General features: G+C 41.2%; 1 protein-coding gene across 1 annotated transcript in view; it reads right to left on the reverse strand.

Annotated features, from left to right (window-relative positions):
- Positions 1 to 13,469, reverse strand: part of RSF1 (remodeling and spacing factor 1) — a 54,354-nt gene that overhangs the window by 10,382 nt on the left and 30,503 nt on the right. The window contains exons 6-11 of the mRNA XM_042862472.1: positions 11,059 to 12,779; positions 8,445 to 8,642; positions 7,440 to 7,544; positions 6,013 to 6,092; positions 1,846 to 1,900; positions 579 to 688 (exon numbers count right to left, since the gene is read on the reverse strand). Coding sequence (XP_042718406.1) covers positions 579 to 688; positions 1,846 to 1,900; positions 6,013 to 6,092; positions 7,440 to 7,544; positions 8,445 to 8,642; positions 11,059 to 12,779 — 2,269 coding nt within the window. The remainder of the gene's footprint in view (positions 1 to 578; positions 689 to 1,845; positions 1,901 to 6,012; positions 6,093 to 7,439; positions 7,545 to 8,444; positions 8,643 to 11,058; positions 12,780 to 13,469) is intronic.

Raw genomic sequence — 13,469 nt, forward strand, 5'->3', positions numbered from 1 at the left:
GGTCACATCTCTCCTCAATGGCACAACCAGACTGAGTTTAACCACTTTGCTGGAAAATTTTGGAAGTTGTAACGTTCTTGTTTATTATGATAAGGGTCTACAAAGAACAAGCACTGTGGGAAAAGCAGGGCTCCTTATATTCCCAATGCAGCTGGGACAAAAAACACAAGCTCTTAGGCAGCAGTTCTCTTCTCCAGTCCCCAAAGAGGAAAAAGAGATGGGAACTGCAGGCCTTTAGAGAGAAGCAAAAGTTTTTCCTTACAACAGAAAGCAGGAGTGTAATCCACTTGCTTTAACTTACAGTGGGAGCTGCAATAACACCATTTTTTCTCCAGCACTGCTGAACAAAGTACCACATGTATTTTAACTTCTTATGCATCCCATTTTCAGTATACAAAGTAATAAGCACCTCCGTTTCACAAACATCCAGCGTAACTGGTATTCAGAGGAAACAACACAGACACTTTAATTTGGCCTCTCTTTTAAGTGTGAAAGTGTGCATGAGAAGCAGGAGGTTGAATTGGAAGGAAAATGATGGCATGCTTTATTTTTATAAGCTGTTTAAACAAGCTGCCTACCTGTAGCTTATGCATTTCCGGGTTCTGGTAGACCTCCTTTCAAGCAGCTTTGATTTGTGCTTTTTGGAATCTTTCTTTTTTTCTTCTTGACCTTCAGGGATTTCTGGCTCCTGTTGACATAAGACAGAAGTATCAAGAAGTTCTCTTCACTCCCTCCAGATTTCTCATGCCTGTGCTCACACCAACACAGACACGTCACTCAAAGGTCCCACTGCACCACCGTGTTAATGCTACAGCAGCCAGGTGATGCTCCCAGCACCTGTAAATGCAGCAAAGCTGAACAAACTGCTCAGGTCAGTCTCTGTGTACAGTGACTCTGCCCCTGTGCCACCACACCGTTCTTTGACCCATACAGCCAACAGCATGGGTGTCTTGTGTGGGGGCTGGCTTTGGTGTGAGCCACTACAAATGCCCTTACATGGTGCAGCTTTGATGGAATCCACACAGTTTAATTTTATGATGTTCTCTCCAATTTATTCATTTCTTAAAAATCCGTGCCTGGGTTGAGTTTCAGACTCTCAGCCAGAGTCTCTTGCAAGTCTGCAAAATCTGTTACCATTTATCTTCTATCCAGAGACAGAGGGAGAAAGCTGGCTTTATTACTGTCAGAGAGGAAAGTCTATACCTAAACAGAAGTTTTGTTTTAAACTCTCATGGAAGAAGAGATGACATAATTTTGGATGAAGGCATCTGACTGACATGAAGAAATTCACTTGAAAATGTATTCAAGAAGTGAGAAAAGGACAGTCTCCACATCAACAAAAAGATTTATTTTCTCCTTTTCTGTAAAGTCAAATCACATGGGAGCATTTGTTACTAAAACACAAAACGTTGATAGTTTTTCATCAAATGCAACTTCAATATCCATCTCTGGGAGGGAAGCAGCCCTCAGCCCTGTCAAAAGCCAGAAAACACTCATCTCCCTCCATTGCTTCTAAAGGAAGGCTGTGACTCCGGCTCAGACGTGGATACCAGAGTTGATGAAACTGAATATCTACCCTTCTAACTCACAGAACGCCAATGGATTCTACTGACATCCCAATTTTGATGGGAGAAGTTGATTCTGAGATTCTTCACTGATGGAGGGTCCCAAAGCCCCTCCGCTGAGCTCAAGTTCAGACTAAAAGGAAGACTCTGGAATTGTTTCTGTCCTACAAATACACTCATCTTTCTTTCCAAGATACTCTTCTAACATGCCGTTCAGAACCTTCTTCCTTGAGAAGTGTAGAAAATAAAAGAATAATACAACACAGACACAGTCACTTACCTGTGGGGGAATGATGTTCTCAATGCTGATACCCACGTACACCAGTCGCTCTTTTCTTTAGGAGAGAAAAAAGAAAATAAGCTCACAGAAAGATTGCAGATATCCAAAATAACACTGCAGTTAGCACCATAACCATCCCAGGAGGATGCACCAACTGAAAAGTTATTACTGTTGGAATTACATATTAAATCCCATGGGATTATATTTTCCTGTATGAATAACGTGATTTCCAAAGAGTCCTCACAAAGAATGGAGTCTGAAGATGCACGGTGGTTGAAGGATACATGGGCAAGAGAACAGCCTGCAGGATGATGAAGACATTCTATGATGAGCTGGTAGGAATTACTGGAGTGCAGGAAAAGCTGAAGAAGCATGGACACCTGGTCCAGAGAACCAGGAGAGAGAACAGTGCTCAAATATAAGAAAAACTACTGTAAGGAAAAAGCAGGCTGCCCTTATGGTCCACAGCAGCTCACAGGATTCAATCAAAGTAAAATTGAGCTGAGGCAGTAGCAGCAAGCTCTGCTTAGCAAGCATCCACTGCCAACTGTATTGCCATGTCTGGCTCCTGGCCTTTGCTTGCTGCTCCAGTGGAACATCTGTCTGCCCCAAGATGCCTCAGACATCCTAGCAACTCTCCAACATCACTGGGTTCTGATCTTTGGGCTAAGTAGGCAATCTGTAACCTTTTCCATGAACGTGAGAGATAATTCAAATAAATGAAAGTAACAAAGAAAGCTGGTGAACCTGCAAGGACTCTGAAAGTGATCGATACCTCTATAGATTTTAACTTTATTTTGAATAAAAGTGATTTAGAACACAGCTGCAGCAGGGACAAGGGATGAACGAGACATTTGCCAGAAGACCTCCAGCTTTCAAGATCTGGTGAAGCGTCACCACGGTTGAAATGAAATCATGCAAGAACCAATGCTAAACTTTAAATTCCTGATTTCCTGAGATAAAGATTCTGCATTAATCAACTTCTGCTGTTACCCTGCGAGGCTGCACTGAGCACACACCCAATTACAATGGACTTGCAATAGGATGCACACAAGTCATCCACACCTCTACCCAATTGCCCTTCATCCCTGGAGGCGTTAATAGCCAGGTTAGATGGGGCCCTGGGTGACTTCAGCTGGTGACTGGGCAACCTGACCAACGCAGCCTGCAGCAAGGTTTTGGAACCACATGATCTTGGAGGGCCCTTCCAAGCCAAGCCATTCTAGGATTCTATGACCCAACACCTCTGCTTCAAATGTGCATCATTTTGTGCAAATAATTACAGGCATCTATGAGTAAAAATTTGGTTTCCAATACTTTGATTAATTTGGAAAGAATCTATGTCGATTTTAAAGTAGTTTTCGCAGCAGCCTTCTGCACTGTATATTTTTACACAACAATCTTCTGGAGAACTATCTACTGAAAGAATCCAGCATCATATTTTTTTTTATTAAATAACACAAACACATATAGTTCCTAAAGTAATACTAACGGAGAGTACAAATGGATTTTAGGTTATTTTAAAGCCAAAAAGACCATAAGCTTTGGCAACTCCGTATCATGTCTAAATAGAAAATGTTGGTTTTCTATTAAAGTATTTGTTTGTGCCTCCTAATATCACCTCTCCAAAGTGACAGACCAAAAGAAACGTCCATCCTGAGCACCATGAGATTAATTGGATGAGGAGGAAATTTTACCCTTTGCAGTCACTGTGTTCTAAAAATGCGATCAAGTAGCACCTTGAGGAAAGGAATGCAACTCCTTTTATTTTAATATACAGTGAATGTCTTTGATGGTCTCTTCCATTTCTCATTTCTTTTAATGCAAAGCATGAAGAAATGGGAGGGATGAGAAAAATTCAGCTGTTTTTAAGCATGATCCATGAAGGTTCTGAGATCTGCTTTACCTCCCCTGGCTTAGGCACTCACTAACACTTCAGTAACACCATCCAACAGTGTAAACATCTTCACCAACAGGTTTGGAACTGTTGGATGCTGATGGGCCCCAACTCTTTACAAACACATATTATAAGGATCTAGAAAACACTGCTACAGGGAAGCTAGGAGTACATGAAAGGAAGTGCTCTGCCTGACGTGGCCTGCAAGAAGTAGAGAATCCCCAGTAGGATTTTCTATAAAGAAGTCTGAGAGTCTCTAGTAAGATTAAAAGTGGCATCCAGAACAGCTCTGATGCCTATTCTGGCTTGTCATAGCACATGGCTACGGGAGTTTAAGTGCAGACACCTGAAATTCAGCCAGGCTGCTGCAGCAGCACCTCCAATTCAGGAAGGGGAGGAAAATAAAGGCATGACTTTGGTGTAGTTATTTGTCAGAGTCGTCACGAAACTGAAAAGTTTTCACTGAACATCTGTGGCACTTTGGGGATGTGTAAGAACACAGCTGAACAGCTGAATCAATTTTAATCAGATTCCTGAAAGGTTGGGAATAACTGCACAAGCACAGCAGTGTCACCAGTTCAAAAACCAACACTGAATCTGATAACAGTACAAGAAGCTGTTAAGTGTGAGTGCCCATGGTGAGACAGTTGTTCTCCTCCCCAGCAAAACAGACAAGAGGTACTCTGTGATCTTATAGAAACATTAAAGTGTTCCTGTGCCCCAAGCAACCAACTGTAATTTACACAGCAATAAAAAAGAGCAGACTGTCATTTCCTCTAGCATCACAACTCTTGCTCTCTTCAGCCTTCTCACCTGGCAATTTACTAAAATACACCACCATTAGGTTGAAAAACTTCGATATTCAATTACTCTATCACAAAATCTTTACAACCCAAACTCACTTCTCTCTTTCTAAAGGAAACCTTTACAACAGAAAACATTAGGTTAATTTGGAATGAGGATCAGATTGCAAAATGGTTGTGAAACATCTGTTTCAGACACTGAAGACTGCTACTGTATTGATTGTGTGCTCTCCTGTAACAGTTAGAAAGCCACATTCCCATGCAATACCACTGAGTTCAAAGAAGTACGACAGGATAGAAAAAAACTGCATTCCAAGTAATGGTTGCCAGCAGAATATTTACCAAAGTAAGACCAAAAATATTGTTCACTAGCAATGAGATTTCCCACCATAAAACAGAGCAGCAGATACAGTTCTTCTGTGTTCCACACTCCTGCACAGATGGAGGCTGTTTGTAAGCTGAGCTCACTCACAAAATCAGCTAATTGCTTTGTTCTCACAGCTACAAATTCACTAATTGGCAAACCAAGGGTAATTTCACTATAGTGAATGTTACTAGATCTGCTCTGAGCAGAAGCTGAGAACAGTTGGTACCTGATCTGCCACTGTCACTGTTGCTGCTACAACAGCAATCACAGACAGGAGGTCTGACAGAGGCTGAACACAAACATGGATTCTGCTCCACTCTCCCAAGCACCAAATCACTGTATCTCATGTGGTGTCAGTGTCATGCTACAAATATTAACCTGCCCAATTACTGTATTTAAAGACGTCTCATCTTCAGGTGAATTCTGCCTTTCAAGATACAATTAATGCAAAATTGTGCTTAATAATGCATACAGATGTCACTGAACGTTACAGAGTGCTCAACACACAAGCCATATATTATGCAAATTCTGTTTCACGTCCCTCTTTACCAGATCTGAAAACTGCAGGTAGGATGTTCAAGCACTAAGGATGCTGCCCACAAACACAGCAGACTGGTTTGCACTGAGCCTTTGGAAATGGCTGGAGTGAATGCAAAATGTCAGCCAAAGCTGTGACTCAGATGCACTATGGCAACTGCACCATCTTGTAAAACAGGTGAAGTTTAACAGAATCTAAAGCAACAAGATTCAGAAACCACACTAATCTGGATTACCTTTATACCGAAAGCAGAGCTTAACCTTGCTGTCAGCAGGATATTTACACGTGGATGACAGTACTAATAACATGCAGCTGAACCAGTGCTGAAAACCATTGAAGTACAGCTGTGGGAAAGTCAAAATCACCTCCTGACACCTTGACCCAAGTTCAACGCAAGCTATTTATCTTTTCTAATTATTGGACTTTTCCACCTTTCTTGTAAGCCCTCCCAGCACTGCACCACCAATAAACTAATCAGTATGAAGACAAAGCTGGGCTGGGCTCCAGTTTCCCTTAATGCACGTACAGTCAGTGTGCTGTGAACACAGCCCTACAGCAGTACCTGCGTTCTGCACGCTCCTTCTTTTTTAAGACGACGTCCAGATCTTGTAACTGTTCTTCTAATTTCTCACAGAGTAATTTCTAAGGGAATGAAACACAGGATTAGGTTCTTTCAGAACTGTTTCCATCTCCTGCTCAGACGCTTTGTGCACTATTTATTCATGGCAACATGAATACAAACACGAAGCTTTGTTAACAGTGCTATCTGGTATTTATCTTAACATTTGGAGAGATGTGAGTCTATGGACACCACAGATAAAAGGTTCCAAATATTTTTTTATTTATTTTTATATTTAATAATCCAGGAGCCATGTGTAACAATGACTTTTTATGGACAAGCTGTGCCTTGTTTCATGTCCATACCTCATCACACTATTTCCAAGGATGATCATCATCACACTTGCACAAATCTGTGATTTTTCATGTTAAAAATTACTAAACAGCAACCAAGCAAGGAGATGACTTAACTGCAAGCAGCAATAAGAAATTGTTTAAGGAAGAAAACATTCTTGAACATTCTCGCGATTCAAGATCACGACGACTTAACCCAAACTACTTCTCAGAAGACAACTGAAAGCCAATGCACAATACAGCTGTGTCACACCACGGTCAAGGTGGCAAGCATTTTGCAGAGCAACAGCCGTTTTGACAAAGGATTCATCTAAAAGAAAGGAAGATCAGAGATCTTCAGGCAGACTATTCTGAAAACGTGCATAGATGGTTCCCCATTCATTTAGCAGGAACTCTCTCTGGCTTATCCTTCCAAGCATCACCACTGCAATTCCTGCTATTTAGATGTACTTAAAATTAAACAAGACCTATGCACAACATTTTTTTAACCTTTTTTTTTTTTTTTTTTTTTTTAAGAAGCAGCTTGTAACCTTTGTGAAAGTGCTCATACCTGTCTATTACTCAGCAGGGAAAACATTGGGTTTTCTAGGAGATGCTAACCAGAAATGGCAGCTTTCTTTACCAGCTTCTTAGCAAATGTCTCTGAAGGAGGAACAGTACTTCAGAAACAGCTGCTTGCTTTGATCCCTGATTATTCCTTGCTGGACTTGATCCTTAAGGCTCCCTTCCAACTCGGGAAATTCTATGATTCTATGCTTCCCCCTCCTGGATGACAATGTGATGCTTCTTAGGATAAAATTATGATTTTATACTGTTAATGCTACGTTATTCTTTAAGTTGCTTAGCATAAGAAAAAAACAGCAACATGCAGTATTTGTCACTAACAGAAGAAAGAAAGGGAAAGGAAAACCACCTCATAAAACAGTTTTACTAATGGCTAAGGGGGAAGATCAGCATCTCTACGATGCATCACAGTCTGCTTTGTAACAGAAAAAAAAAAAGATGAAAGAAACTGTTAAACTCCCAACAAATCTCCACAACCACAATGCTGAAAGTGAAGGGGAACAGGAACCATACGTGCTGGCAAGGTGGGCAGAACCATTCTCCATCAGGGATTATCATCAAAGGAGGGCGAAGGCAAGCTGTATGGTATCCACTGTCACAGGAGTCACATAACAAAATCTGTTGAAACAAAACAAATCATGAATATCTTTTGGCATTCGCAACGTGTAACAAGCTCCAGAACTATTTTCCCTGCCAACACAGAAGCACTTCATAAATACTTTGGACTGTGCCAAAACCAAAAAAAAAAAATCCTGTATCACTTATCACTGGATGTTTCCAAGGCCACGGGTGGTTTTTATGAGCAAGTTTATGTATCACAGTTTTCCACATTAGCACCAGATTTGATCTTGCGTTGTATTCTCAGGCAACTCAGCACTACTGGATTACACAGACTGCGTACACGTACTATGGAATCCTGTAATGCTTTCCAGACCCTGGACTAAGTAGAAAACTACATCTGGACAAGATGTGGTGGGAACTGTTTTCCCTGTGCACTTACATCCACATGAAGGAAACCTGGCCATGCAGGCCAGAAGGGAAGCACAGCAATCTTAGGCAGTTTCCTCAGCTGGGGTGTTCTTATGTCCAGGGTGGCAAAGACAGACTCACCGACTCTCTGGGGTATGCAGAACCAACTACTGCGATTCCTCCTTAGTTGGGAAAGCTATTTCCACTAAAACTGAGCAATAATGCTCACATAAACTGTGTGACCATCTGGTGGAATACACATCTCTAACATTCTAACTGTCTCAACCGTGCTGGGATGTCTTTCACACATCTGAGAATATGCTCATTTTGTGGACTCACTGCAAGGCTGTATACTCTTCTAATAAGAAGAATCTATGACAGTACGTACCAGTGATGAACCAGGACCATAAACATCAGAAGCACTGAAAGCTTGTTGAGCTTCTACACACGGCCACCCCAAAGACTGGTGTATCAATGGTGTACCTTCAGACACTCCTCTGATCAACCAGAACTGCCTGAATCACTCAGAAGGTTTCCCCCAAAGCCTACCAGCTCAGGGTGGTTGGGAAGGCCACACTTCTTGCACGGTTCATCATCGTCAGCAGGTGCAGCTTCTTCTTCCTCCTCTTCTTCCTCTTCCTCCTCTTCATCTGAGTTTTTTTCACTCTCTGAGCCTTCACTTTCTTCATTGCTTGAGTATTTCCACCTGCCGCGTGTTCGTGTACCTGTCCACCGAACTTTGCTCCTCTGATACCATTTCAAAGAGAAAACACAAAGGAAACTTACAGTTTCTTTCCAGATCCTAAAAGATATTTTTCTTACAGTAAAGTGATTCATCTCAATCAGAACAGTTGCAATAATTTCATAAGAGAACATTTCAAGGAACAGACACCTTCAATGAGCCCTGAAGTTCAACAGGATACTAAAGGGAGAAAACTACATATCTACCTGCAGAGAAATTTTCAAATGAGATCTCAGACCACAAAGACAGATCAGTGACTGAGGCCTCCTTGTGAACATGGTGAATTCCACATTTGATGTTTTCTTATGATAGTTCTCCATAATCCAAACTGAATATATGTATACGTATAGTTGGCTTTTTTTCTTTTCTAACATGCACTTCATCTCTTTCATTTTGCTTTAGGAAACATGCTTACACTCTAACAAGTACATTAATTTCAGTGTTTTTGAAGCTCTCTTTTATGACAGGCAGAGTTTTCTGAAAGAAAATCAGTGCACCATGTAAGGGCACAGTCTGCTTTCACATTTATACTTTTCCATTCTTTTTCTTAAGTAAAAAAACGATTCATCAGATGCTAGTTGAAAAGGGCATTCACCCCTTTATATCATACCTACCTTAATAAAATAACCACATGTCTTACCAGTGACTTATTTGGACATTTATTTATTTTAAGGACTGGAAAAATGACTTCTCTCATCTACTACGTGAAGTGTTAAGTTTTATCAGATATTTGTGTAAGACATATTTTGGATGAAAAACAGAATTCCAATTACAATTCAGAATCCCATTTTGCATTAGTTAAAACTACTTCCTACAACCAGGCTATTTTAACTTCACAATAATATACCAAAAATTCAAGTTCTCACAAATACTTTTTACCCTCCAGAAACTGAAAAAGGAAAATACCCTCCCTAGGCTTTTCAGCTCAAAACACTTTTCATTTATGACCAGGTTACTCGCTGTTCTGAACTAGCTAACTAAACCAAACTGTACAAAACATTCTGCAGGACACACTCACACTGCAGCAATACATCATACTGGTAAAATTTCATTTCAGGTTCTTATCATGAACTTCTGTCTCCTTAGTGATGTCATTATTCACTAAACTTTAATAGAAAACTGTACTTCAAATCCATGAGAGAATTAATTTAATTTGAGGCTTCATCATACGTCATCTTTATTTTGAATCTATCTTTAAAGAACCTCTTCAAGAAGAAAAAAAAGATAAATATTCAGTAAAAATGTTCATTTTATGAAGGTTATTCAGAACTTGCTGAGTATGTGCGTGTGTTGGTAAAACTACAGGAACAATAAGGAAATGCACAGGAGTGAAATATGAAGAGGATTTCAAGTTGATAGAAAAGAGCATACTTGAAAATACAGGCTGCTTTTTCCTCCTTGCTTTTCTTTGGCATTGCACATCCAGAAACATCAGGAAGTTAAATGAATAAAGCTGTTGATCATTACATTGATTTACAAGCACTATACAGATGCACATTTAACTTTTTGTATGAAAAAGACACCTCTGCCCAGAGCAAATTGTGTATCCCAAACGTAAGAAGTCATAATATTTGTTTCATAGAATCACAGAATCACCAAGGTTGGAAAAGACCTAAAAGCTCACCCAGTCCAACCGTTCCCCCATTCCCAACAGCTCCCACTAAACCATGTCCCTCAACGCAACATCCAGTCTTTCCTTGAACACCCCCAGGCTCGGTGACTCCACCACCTCCCTGGGCATCCATTCCAGTGCCTGACCACCCTTTCTGAAAAGTAATACTTCCTCATGTCCAGCCTGAATCTCCCCTGCCGTAGCTTGAAGCCATTCCCTCTGGTCCTATCACTGATGACACGAGAGAAGAGGCCGACCCCCAGCTCACTACAACCTCCCTTCAGAAGTTATAGAGAGCAATGAGGTCTCCCCTGAGCCTCCTCTTCTCCAGGCTGAACATTCCCAGCTCCTTCAGCCTCTCCTCATATGGCCTGTGTTCCAGACCCCTCACCAGCTTTGTTGCCTTTGTTGTTTCTTTGCTTACGCTCATTCTCAAACTGGCCAACCAGACACCAGCAAGCATCCACCTAGAAAATCCACAGCATTTTCTCCATTGGAAGAACGGAAGTCTCCATTCAGCCACACAGACTGACTCAGGTCTGATCATGTCATGTCTTAAAAGAACTCACTTGGACTGGTTTGGTCTTTTTTGTTTCGCTTACATGAAAAATGTTAGAAGCTGCTAAGTCAACAGATATTAGCACTCTCTTAGGGGGTGGTTTTAACTTGGTTGAATCCACTAACCAGACTGCAAATCTAGCTCCAGGCAAAGGCTGACCAAAGGGAAGTAATCCTTAACATTCTTATGTAAACACATATACTCCTGTTAGGAAAGACTGTGGCAACGCCAGACAGTAAAACTATATTACCTTGTTAACCTTAGAATTTGACTCCTTCTCCTGTTTTTTTGCATCTTCTTTTCTTTCCTGCTTATGTGCAGGTTTCTCCTCTTCCTCTTCAGATCGTTTTTTGTCAGATTTCTGATCCCGAGTCTCCGCAACTTTCGGAGTAGGCTTAGATATCCTTGGGGATCTCCTCAACGTGCGGCCAGCAGTGACGTCTTCTGGCGGTGTTTCTGCCTTTCTCTTCCTACTGGAGATCCTGATAGTTAATTTAATCCCTTCTTTCTGTCTTTCAGAAGTTATTTCTTTATTATCTGTTGTGCAGCTTTCTTCTTCAGAAACTAGTTTATACTTAAATTTGCTTTTAGGTGTTGGGGAATCCTTTTTACTCTCGGAGGAGTTCTCTAGGTTGGACGCATGGGCATCGTCTAATCCCTCTGGCTCTGGCTTGGCAGCTTCAGGCTCTTCCTCTGGTTTTTCAGGGCTGGATTTTTCTTCTCCTTGGCTCTCCTCAAGGAGAGCAGGTTTAGCATCAGAGCCCTCCGCTTCCAAAACAGACTTCTCTAAAGTCAAAGGAGAAGAAGATGGAGGAGGTGTCTCAGCAGCTTTGGGAGAATCGGGTTTCTCCTCAGGCTCGCTTCTGCTTTCCAAGGTTTCTTCCTCAGATGGCGCAGCCTTGGGCAGTTCTGCAGGAGCAGATTCATCTGTGGGCTTCTCCAGCTTCTCTAAACATTCTTTGGGTGGCAGTCTGTCCTTTTGGATTATGGTGGCTAGTTTCTCTTCGGATTTTTTGGCACAGTCTTCAGAGTTTGAAGATTCTTCCACTACCATCTCAGTAGCTGGACTGTCAAGGTTCTCTTTCTCCACGGGACTAGATTCCTCCTTTAAAGGCACTTTCTGATTTGAAACCTCAGAGACCACAGCTCCTAGCTCTTTCACCACAGTTACTGCATTTTTCTCAACCTCACATGCTTTTATAATTTTACTAACAGAATTTAGGGAGTCTGATACCTTTTCCCCACTTTTACCGTTTTTCTCTTTTAATGAGCTGCTGTCTTCCTTTGTACCAACCGAGTGCTCAGACCGATTATTTTGTATGACACTTGGGGTTATTTTTTCACTGCTAACCTCTCCATTAACCAGCACTTTCCCATCGGGACATAAAGCAGTAATTGTAGGGACTCTCTTAAAAGTTTCTTCTTCTGGTTTCCCCTCTTCCTTCAAGACGTCCTTCGTTGGAGTCACACATTTACACAGGGACCCCTTTATAGGACTGTCATAGTCATCTGTCAGCTTGATCTCTCGCTTTTTAAGGGGTATTTTTGCCTGCTGGTCATTTTTAAGTTTCTCGCTTTCTTCTACAGATTTCTCCACAATTTCCTGGGGAGTTTTGACATTAACACAAAATTCTAACCTCTCAGGCTCATGAACTGCTATTTTGTCAGTAGAACTTTTTACTTCCTTTAGGTCTTTTGGTTCTATTTTGTTTTCCTTCACCTCTGCTTTAACAGGCTTGACATTTTCTTTAAAGGAGTCGCTTTCTTCTTTGACAGTTTGTTTCTCTTCGTTGTATTCCGAAGGCTTCTCTAATTTTACTATTACTGGCAACTTTATTATTTCTTTTTCTTCAGCCTTCTCTATTTTCATCATGTTTTCATCCTCTTTGACCACAGGAAGAGGAAGACTTTCCAATTCCTTTGACTGTTCCTCCACCTCGTCTTTTTCTTCTTTGATTTTTAATTGGTTTTCTGTTGACAGAGAAAAACAGTGATGAAACATCCAGGGGACCTATAGGATTACAAACAGTATCCATCAAAATGAAGGCGTATCTAAAAAAAGTCAACAACCCAAAGCTCCCTGCAAATAAATATTCTTTCCTGGAATTATTAGGAGCCTGGCTTGTCTCAAGCTGTCATTAAGCAAGGAGGTTGCCAATTTTTAGCTACAGAATCACCATTTGGCTTAATTACTAGCCAAGATAAACCTAGATTTCAGATGCTTTTAGCAGAATTCTATACTTATCCTCCTATCCACCTCAATTCCCTCTTCAGTTGTAATACAATACCTTCAGAGGACAGACACAGAAAACCTAAGCACAGCGTGCAAGGAGGATCAACTTTCAAGAAATCTCTCTTGAGTGTCTGAGTTTTTTTCACAAACCAGACCATGCTGTAAGATCCCCTGCTCTTCAAGTCCTACACATCGAACCATAAGGCGGAAAGGACCGTAAAGATCACAGAGTTCCAATCCCCTGCCCCGGGCAGGGTTGCCACCCCCTAGGTCAGGCAGTTCAGGAGACTCAGAGCTCTTCCCATGAATCTGATACTCACATCAATCAGTTCCCTGTTTGTACACACTTTTATTTCAAGAAACATCTAACTGTTGTATTTCAGCATTCTGGGGGGGGAGAACACAACCAACAGGAAATTCACCTGGAT

The sequence above is a fragment of the Lagopus leucura genome, unplaced genomic scaffold (genome assembly GCF_019238085.1).
Source record: "Lagopus leucura isolate 7727_CA_CO unplaced genomic scaffold, USGS_WTPT01 Super-Scaffold_702, whole genome shotgun sequence".
Classification (NCBI taxonomy): domain Eukaryota; kingdom Metazoa; phylum Chordata; class Aves; order Galliformes; family Phasianidae; genus Lagopus; species Lagopus leucura.